The 9,776-nt window shown below is 50.6% G+C and overlaps 1 protein-coding gene across 1 annotated transcript; it reads right to left on the bottom strand.

The window, feature by feature from the left end:
- Positions 1-5,823: 5,823 nt before the first annotated feature.
- On the bottom strand, positions 5,824-6,624 carry LOC137147180 (olfactory receptor 51I2-like). The gene has a single exon (XM_067539046.1). The coding sequence runs from the start codon at positions 6,622-6,624 to the stop codon at positions 5,824-5,826; it is 801 nt and encodes a 266-aa protein (XP_067395147.1).
- Positions 6,625-9,776: the final 3,152 nt, after the last annotated feature.

The following is a 9,776-nucleotide window of genomic DNA, read 5'->3' as shown; positions in this document are numbered from 1 at the left end:
CCCCATCTTTATAAGTAATCCATCCCCATTCGGGTCTATGGATTTCACCATGTCACACTGTGTCTGTTATCCTTCTGCTCCTGTTTCACACTTCGTCTTGGTCCTGTCCTTGGGTGTTAATTCCTCTGAGTTCCGGGGTTATCTTGGGACACGTTCTTCAGCCATCTGGGTTGTAAAAGTTTTTTTTTTTAAACGAAGCGTCTTCCCTCCCTCCTGTTGCCATGGAGATTTAGGATTGCTGGCCTCTGCATCTCCTTATCTTCTACAAACTCAAACTGCATTCACTCCTCAGTCACACAAACTAACTCTTTTTACTTCTAGCAGAACATTCTCAAATTCACTAATTGGGATCCCATACACCCACCAAATACGACATGCTACAATCTTAGAAATAAAACAGATACCAGGGTAGCATTAACCATCAATAGGGGTTCCACTGCCATCCATTAGCAGAGACCTCTTTACAGTGGATGTTCCTTGCTTTACCCAACAAATGCATTCTTGATAGCCATCTGACACTTACACGTTATAGCAAAAGGGCCTCAGGATGTTCCCAAACAAACATACGTAAGTGCTGAGGAAGAACGCTCCAAGGTGTTACAGAATATTAAAGCAGGATTTTTCCCATGCATTTGTAAACATAATTACAGCCCCAGCAGCCCAGGACGCTAGGATGTCTAAGTGACAGAAGAATAAACGTCAGGATGTTAATCTGCCACTGTTGCTTTGTCTTGTTCGATTTCAGTGTATTAGGAAATTTATTTTCCGGCGTTCAGCCAAAAGCCTTATTGTGGTAACCACATCTGCTGTGGGGAAACATTCCCAGACAAGGTGGCAATACAGAGATCTGAGTGACCGCAAATAAGCAACTGTCATGTTAGCACACCACAGCAGTGGGTCTCAATCTTCCTAGACTATTGTACCCCTTTCAAGAGTCTGATTTGGCTTGTGTGCCCCCAACTTTCACCTCATTTAAAAACTACGTGCTTATGAAATCAGATATAAAAAACACAGAAGTGTCACAGCACACTAGTACTGAAAAATGGCTTACTTTCTTATTTTTGCCATATAATTATAAAATACATTGACTGGAATATAAATATTGTACTTACATTTCAGTGTGATACTGGAGCCTGTTTTCCACTTGTGAACCTTGTCATTCCGGGAGGCAGTGAAGTGACAGCAACCATTAGGTTTTTTTCCACGTTGCGTCTATTCTTACTCTGTGTCTTTATGGCTGTCATAGAAGAAAATGAGACTTCACAAAGACATGTTGACCCAAAAGGTAACAGAACCTCCAAAGCATGGTTCCCAAGGTCAGTGTACTCTTTCTGTACTAAAACACCAGAACTGGATTAGTGTGGAGTATTAAACTTCATTTGCAGACCACGGTCTGAGGACCGCTCCAGAAGATTTCCTTATTGACTGGCGGAGAGGTTACTTTGGCTAACGTGACAAAATGATTGGGTTCCTTACCCAGTCGAGTTGAGCTGAGTTGTGTTCAATGTTGGGGAAACGTTTTTGCCTTTATCTTCACAGACAAGGTCAGCTCCCAGATTACTGCACTGGGCAGCACGGAATGGGGAGGAGGTGAGCAGCCCTCAGTGCTGAAGGAACGGGTTCAGGACTATTTAGAAAAGCTGGACACGCACAAGTCCATGGGGCAGATGCAATGGACCCAAGGGTGCTGTGGGAGTTGGCTGATTTGATTGCAAAGTCACTGTCCATTATCTTTGAAAACTTATGGTGATCAGAGGAGGCCCCAGATGATTGGAAAAAGGCAAATCTAGTGCCTTTATAGGGAATATAGGGAAGAAGGAGGATCCGGGGAACTACAGACCAGTCAGCCTCACCTCAGAACCCAGAAAAGTCATGGAGCAGGACCTCAAGGAATCCATTTTGAGGCACTTGGAAGAGAGGAAGGTGATCAGGAACAGTCAGCACGGATTCACCAAGGGCAAGTCATGCCTGACCAACCAGATTGCCTTCTATGAAGAGGTGACTGGCTCTGTGGATATGGGGAAAGCGGTGGACGTGATATACCTTGACTTTAGCAAAGCTTTTGACACTGTCTCTCTCAGTATTCTTATCAGCAAGTTAAAGAAGTGTGGGTTGGATGAATGGACTATAAGATAGATAGAGAACTGGCTAAATCTTCGGGCTCAAAGGGTAGTGATCAATGACTTGATGTCTAGTTTGCAGCTAGAGTGCCCCAGTGGTGAGTCCTGGGTCCGGTTTTGTTCAACATCTTCATTAATGATCTGGAGGATGGGGTAGATTGCACCCTCAGCAAGTTTGCAGATGACACTAAGCTAGGTGGAGTGGTAGATACCCTGGAAGGTAGGGATAGGATACAGAGTGACCTAGACAAATTGGAGGATTGGGCCAAAAGAAATCTGATGAGGTTCAACAAGGACAAGTGCAGAGTCCTGCACCTAGGACGGAAGAATCCCATGCACAGCTATAGACTGGGGACCGACGAGCTGGGCAGCAGTTCTGCAGAAAAGGACCTGGGGGTAACAGTGGATAAGAAGATGGATGTGAGTCAGCAGTGTGCCCTGGTTGTCAAGAAGGCTAATGGCATATTGGGCTGCATTAGTAGGAGTATTGCCAGCAGGTCGCGGGAAGTGATTATTCCCCTCTATTCGGCATTGGTGAGGCTGCATTTGGAGTATTGTGTCCAGTTTTGGGCCCCCCACTACAAAAAGGATGTGGACAAGTTGGAGAGAGTCCAGCGGAGGGTAACAAAAATGATGAGGGGTCTGGAGCACAAGACTTATGAGGAGAGGCTGAGTGAACTAGGCTTGTTTAGTCTGCAGAAGAGAAGAATGAGGGGGGATTTGATAGCAGCCTTTAACTACCTGAAAGGGGGTTCCAGGGAGGATGGAGCTAGGCTGTTCTCGGTGGTGGCAGATGATAGAATAAGGAGCAACGGTCTCAAGTTGCAGTGGGGCAGGGCTAAACGACCTCCTGAGGTCCCTTCCAACCCTAATCTTCTAGGATTCTATGACTCTGAACCCTGGGCCATGGCCAGCAAGGAGAATGCAGAACACAGGAGTCGGACACCCCAACACCGTGTCAGAAGAGAGAGAGACTAAATTAGTAAGAAAATAACAGCAGAAAATGCCATGATCCGAATCTGGGAGGGACTTAACCCGGCTCTGAAGGGAGATGCTGTGTGGGCTGCGTCATGAGCCCTCTGGGCTTGCGTGAAATGGGGTAGCGAACACTTTCCTGGGCCAGCCTTTCCTGAGGCTGCTGGTCACAGACAGGACCTGGGGTTCTCTCCAGCTGCTGGCCTGGCTAACGCAGATTGCGCTGCGCAGGGGAAGATCACAGGGTCGTCCTAAGTTCTGGCCTGGACCCCACAGTTAAGGAAGAGACTGCTGAGTACCCACAGTCTGCACGGGGCAGCCACTGCTCCCGGGGAAGGTCTGCACAGAGCCCAGCCTCCTGGGCTGAACGCTGGTGAGCTGTACTCATGCACTGAGTGAGGACCGCAGGATCACAGCCCCTTTTGCTGCGTTCTTGAAGCTACCTTTAATTTCCTTCCCAGAGCTGAGTTACAGCCAGGCTAGGAATACCTTCATTCAAGTGGAAAGGCGTGGTGGCCAAGCTTTCATGTCCTGCAGGGTGCAGTGCATTGCATAACAGAGAGCTCCTGTAAGGACGGCACACCTGACAGCCAGCCAGCCAGGCAGAGCAGACGGAGTCTAATCCTTTATTTCCTGACCCGCTGAGAACCTCCACTGAGCACACGCCTGGGCCACGTGTCACATCACCTCGGCCAGGCCTGGCGTGGTCGTTCCGCTGGAATAAACCAGCCGAGAGCGTGACCCTGCCGCGGCGCAGCACTGAGCAGCTAGGCACGGGTCGGGGTTTTAGACAGCCACCAGTACAATTCTGTGTGATTTTTTATTGAAGGTGCAGAAGATGAGCCAGTGGACCTGACTGCTTGCAGCAACCCAAGGAAGAGTCGTTGCATTAACTCGTTTAAAAAAAAATCCAACCCGCCTTTAATCAGAAAACGAGTGTAACCCTTCAGCCAGGCAGAGCCGACAGCAGCCGGGGCTGGGTGCTATATCGAGGGGTCTCTGTCAATGACACAACACCAAACCGGCTCCAGCCCCCAGCCAGTCACCCGGAAATCACACACCATCCCCTGGGCGCCCCAAAGGCAACACTTCCCCTCTCGCCAGCACAGAGTCTGAGTGTGGAAAGTCACCCTTTAATAACAGGAAGGCAGTAACACAGCCCTGGCTTGGAACCCGGGCAAACAGAATTCATGACTTCAGTGAGCCAAGCCCACCGCAGAGCACAGGGCGTGTCCTGCGCCTGACCCGTCTGGCTTCCCCTGCCCTGACCGGCGCAGTTGCAGTGTCCACCTCTCAGCTGGGGCTCAGCCAGTCCCACTCTGCGGGCTCCTGCCGTACATGGGTTCGACCAGGCCTCCTCCGCTGCTGCCTCCTGCCACCTCCGGGTGCCACCACTGCTGGCACCGCTCTGCTGCTTGTCAGTCACGGTTCCCCACTTTCTCTAGTGACAAGGCTTAGTGAATTTCAGCTGTCAGCTCATGGGAAAACCTTCTGCTGCCAGAGGAGCCATGTCCCTGCTTTCACCAGACAGAGACTCCAAGGGGAACCATTAATTCTACCTTTTAACAGTGGGAGGGGATCGTCACCCTGTGTCTGAGGGTCGCCCTTTGCCAGGGCAGGTGCCATCCCAGCAGACGATTTCTCACTCCTGCTCCCCCCAGATGAAGTGGGAACATCCGCCCACCACCCTGGTTGGGCTCTGTTTATTTCAGGGTGAATTTTTCCTGATCTCAGGCTGAGCCTGGTTCTGCTGCCACCTCTTCACACAATCGACGCACGTCTCATTCCCCCAGCGGTTCACACAAGCGTGGGCTGTCGCCCAAAGCCATTTCCCATCACGCTCAGCACCTGGGTGTGCTTATCCACATACAGCGACATTCTGCTCAGTGCTTCCTTGCACTCATGCGAACACAAAGCCCCTGCTGCTAATGCACCCCCCTTTCAGCTGGCTGAGCAGGAGGGAGGGCGTACACCAGCAATACAAAGGCTGCGGGGCCAGGAAGCCATGGGCAGTAAATCCAGTGATGGGCAGGGAGAGACCCGCACAGGAGCTGGAAGCCCCTGTTCTGCTTTGTCAGAGCGAAGGAAACAAGTTCTGCAGGCTCCTCTCATGGCTAAGGAGCAGGCCGGGGGGGGGCTTGCCTGGCATTCCCCGGGGGCTCCTTATCTGGAGCCACTGCCCTGCCAGTCGCGACAGTGTCTGTGCTCCGCTATCCCTCTGTGAGCCGGAGCTGGGCTGGGAGGGGCTGGGCAGGAAGAGGCTGGCCTGCACAGAGGAAAAGGGAAAGCAGCTACTGCACCGCGACGACAGCACGGCTCTGAAACTGTGGGCTGGGGAGCCTTTGTGGCGTCTTGCCCCACTCCATGTGAGCCTTTGAGGGCCTGGAACCTGCAGTCAGCAGCGGAGGGGAAAAGCACTTCACATCTTAAGCCACAGTTCTGGTTTTTAATGAGTCACATGAAGCAGAAAAATCCAAGGGATTTATAAGTATGTATACTTGCTACCATACAGGGGAAGTGCCCTTAGCTCTGTCTGTCTGTCCCCACACACACCTGTCTGTCTGTCCGTCTGTCTGTCTGTCTGTCCGTCCATCTATCTGTCTGTCTGTCTATCACCCAGTCTCACAAGTCGATGAGGAGTTAGGATACATATCACAGAATAACACCTTGGCCACTGGAGATGCCCGGGTCAGGCCTTTTTTTGACGCAAGATCCTGCGAATCCCCTCTCAAATCGGTTTGGTTTTCACGCTGTAGATGATGGGGTTGAGCACGGGGGGGATGAAGAGGTGGGTGTTCACCATGAGAATGTGAATAACGGGAGCAGTGTGTTCCCCAAACCTGCGAATTATCACCCAGCCGACCATGGGGATGTAGAAGAGCAGGACAGCGCAGAGGTGTGAGACGCAGGTGTTCAGGCCCTTGGTCTGCTCTTCCTTGGACGCGATGCTTAAGACCATCTTAATGATCTTAACATAAGACAGGACAATCAGCACTGGGTCTAATGCCTCAATGAGCAGCGCTAAAATCAAGCCATATATGCTATTGAGCGTGGTGTCTGAGCACGCCAGCCTTATTACATCCTGATGCAAACAGTACGAATAGGAGAGCACATGGGACCTGCAGAACGGGAGAAGCATAAAAAGACAGATTAGTGGGAGCATCGGGAAGGTACATCTGCAGACAATCGCCAGCCCTACTTTTGCGATCCTGGGGCTGGTCAGGATAGAGGCGTATCTCAGAGGGTTACAGATGGCGACGTAGCGATCGAAGGCCATGGCCAGCAGCACGGAGGACTCCATGAAGGAGAACATGTGGATGCAGATCATCTGGAGGAGGCAGGCGCTGAAGCTGATCTCTCGGGCGTTGAACCAAAGCACACGCAGCACTGTAGGCAGCGTGGACAGAGCCAGAGCCACGTCGGTGGCGGCCAGCATGGAAAGGAAATAGTACATGGGCTGGTGGAGCTGCTGCTCTGCTTTTATGACACACAGGATGGTGCAGTTTCCCAGAATTGCAACAGCGTACATGAAAGAGAAAGGGGCAGCAAGCCAGCGGTAGTCATGCTCCAGTCCGGGAATGCCTGTCAGGAGGAACACTGAAGTGCTGCTGTGGTTGGTGGCATCTCCCGCTGACACGCTGTGCCCCGTATCGCGTCCCATCTGGGTTCGAAGCTCCCTTTCATGAAACAATAATCGAGAAATAGACAGTTAAAACGCTCATTAGATTCTGCAGGGCAACACATCTGTTTATCAGCGACTCAGAATTCCTTCCAAAGAGTCAGGTTCTTTTTCTCCTGTTGGGGAAAACAGATAGTTTTGTAATCAAGGCATTGGGCTGGCCAGACTCAGGCTCAGTTCCCATCTCTTCCACAGGTTTCCTGTATGAACTTGAGCAAGTCACTTCATCTTCCTGTGCCTCAGTTTTGCATGTGAAAGTGTGACTAATAATCCCGATTTACTTCACACAGGTGTGCAAGCAAACATCCATTAATGGCTGGGAGTTGATCAGATTCTATGGTGATGAAACCATATCAATTCCCAGATAGCATACAGTGGTTGCTATTAAAAAGTCAGCGTTTACCAACCATGACCAGCTAAGGAGTTAATTGTTGCGTCTGGACCAGCACTCAAGGCGTGCTGGAACACTCCAGAATGCTGTTCCAACACTTTTTGGGAAGGCAGAACAACCCCTTACAGTACTTCCAGGACTTGTGTTCTGTCGCTTTGGGAGTGCAGCCTTTGGTCGAGACATATCAGAATAGCAACGTAGCATTGTTCAACTCCAGGGCATGTGACTGCACTGGCTAACTCGGGGTGGAAAAGGGAAATGTCTATTTATTCTTGTGCCACTTCTGAAAAAACTCCAACCCGGCAGTGCCCCCAATCCATGTTTAGGCAGCCTGATTTCCAGGTCGTGCTGAGTAGCTCCCGGTGGTTTCTGAATATCAGCAGCTCTGAAGATCAGGCTACTTATTTAAATGCCAAAATATGAATTTAGGGGCCTGACTTTTGGTACCCAGGTTGGAAAAACCTCCAAGCAGCTCAGTTTCCCCACCTGTGCATTTTGTGCATCCAGGAGGTTGTTGGTTCTGATTGGGGTGAATATGTATGAAACTGAGACAGAGAATAGGTTAATTTTCAGATGTCCACTAAGAAACACAGACGCTAACACACTGGGACACTCGTCCACAATCCTGTTCAAACAGGGGCCAGCGCTGATTGCTTCACGGGAAGCGTCACCCTGACCACCACACACGAACACGCACGTAGCCACCCACCAGCAATTATTCCAGTGCTTGAATCAGTGGAAGGGAGGTAGAGGAGATAGTACGCGTCTGTTCCTCTCACACACACTTCTTTTCCCTGACAGCAGTGCATCCCTGCACAGCGAACGCATGGCATTACTCAGCGCTGTACCACGGGAGAGAAGCAGGATTTCTTCCCACCCCAGCTGGTAATCAGCATGTGCCCAGAAGCATGAAGAGCAAGAGCCCTTCATCGTCATAATCTCATCATCGCTTGGTTGTGCTTTGCAGCACGACCTGTTTGAATCAGACTAGGAATAGTCAGACTGGATCAGACCCATGCTCCATCCATCTCCCTTCTCTGGCTGTGGCCAACAGCTGATGCTGCAAAGGAAAGGGCAAGAAACCCAGGCAGATGTGGGATACGCTTCCCCCCGTCCCACCCAGGAAGGTCTCACGTTAATCCCTAATAGTAAGACATTGATTGAAGACCTGAACCATGAGGTTTTATATCCTCTGCCAAAAATGAATATGATTCTAGATAGTCCTGTGTTGTTAACCATGGAGAGTCCCTCTTTCGTGTATCTTAACATTCATTGTTAATCTTCTGGACAGCATTTAGATAGAGAGAGAGAGACAGATAGACAGACAGATAGATATGGTAGATAGATAGACAGATATGGCGGTGGGTAGGTAGATTCTGACCCCAAACCAGCTCCTCATTACAAACTTCCAACAAACGATGCCATGTTACAATGATAATGGGGCGCAGGCAGTGAACTGAGCTGCATTGCCTTGCCACGAGCTCATCTAAACTGCACCCAAGTGTCACAGAGCAGAACCAAAGAGAGAAAACGCCTCGTACTTGCCTGTGTGCCCGGCTGCCTGTGTGTCCTACCTGCAGGGCTGACAGTCAGCGCTTATAACACCTGCTCCAATTCCCAGCCCCAGTCACTGAGCCACGTGGGACTCTCAGCTGGGGTGCTGCTGGGAAGGGCGAGCCAGCTGGAAGGTCCAGGGAATTACGTGTATTTGCGAGCATTACCTGCGCGAGCTGAAAGGAATAGCTCTTTGTGCCCCAGCTGTGCACAGCCAGCCGCACAGTTGTGGGGAGAGCAGCTGGTCAGAAAGTCCGTTAAAATGCCAGGGTGTTTTACTATTTATTTTAATTGTAACAAATATTAAAAGTTCAACGAGTGCTATCAGTGGTCAAAAAATCTGAAAACAACGGACCAACGTTTTCACCTTCCCTTTTCCGAGGGGTTTGGTTTACTAGAAACCTGAATTCAAAACTCAACCTTTGGAAAATTGTCACCCACCTTCTAATTCTGGGGAAGCCTGCCCCACAATTCCTCACCCGTCATCCCGCCCCCATCAAATGTGGCCAGCCCTGCCCACCGTGGTCCCAGCAGCGCCATGCACCGGCCCAGCCGGAGGTCAGTGATCTGGGGGGAGTCGTCCATCACGGGCAGTTTTAAAACCAAGCCTGGCTGTTTTCCAGGAATAGCTGCTCTAGTTCAAGCAGGAATGGTCTGAGGATGTTCCCTGGCCTGTCTTACACAGGACGGGTTTTAACAAAGCCCTGCCTGGGATGATTTCGTTGGGGTCGGTCCTGCTTTAAGCAGGGGGTTGGACTAGACACCTCCTGAGGTCCCTTCCAACTCTAATTTTCCTGGTAACCCTATGGACCACCAGGGGCTGAGCTGATTCTCTCTGCAGCACCCGAAGCCTGGGGTGGCTCAAGGGAGCTAACAAAGAACCCCTAAAAATGAGCTCCCTTAAAACACAAGGGGAAATGAGATGCAGGGAATTTCCAAAACAAGGTGTAGTTTGAAACTGTGCAGTTACATCTGACATGGTCAGTGTGGTGTATCGAACACAGCGTTCAAAGTACAAGCCGGCACTTCCCGTTGCAAGGGGGGTTTCCTGGGCGGC

The sequence above is a fragment of the Emydura macquarii genome, unplaced genomic scaffold (assembly GCF_026122565.2).
Source record: "Emydura macquarii macquarii isolate MOO-44397 ecotype Brisbane River unplaced genomic scaffold, CSIRO-AGI_Emac_v2 contig_509, whole genome shotgun sequence".
Classification (NCBI taxonomy): domain Eukaryota; kingdom Metazoa; phylum Chordata; order Testudines; family Chelidae; genus Emydura; species Emydura macquarii.
The sequence above is the reverse complement of the archived record's forward strand: the minus strand, read 5'-3'. Positions and strand labels throughout refer to the sequence as shown.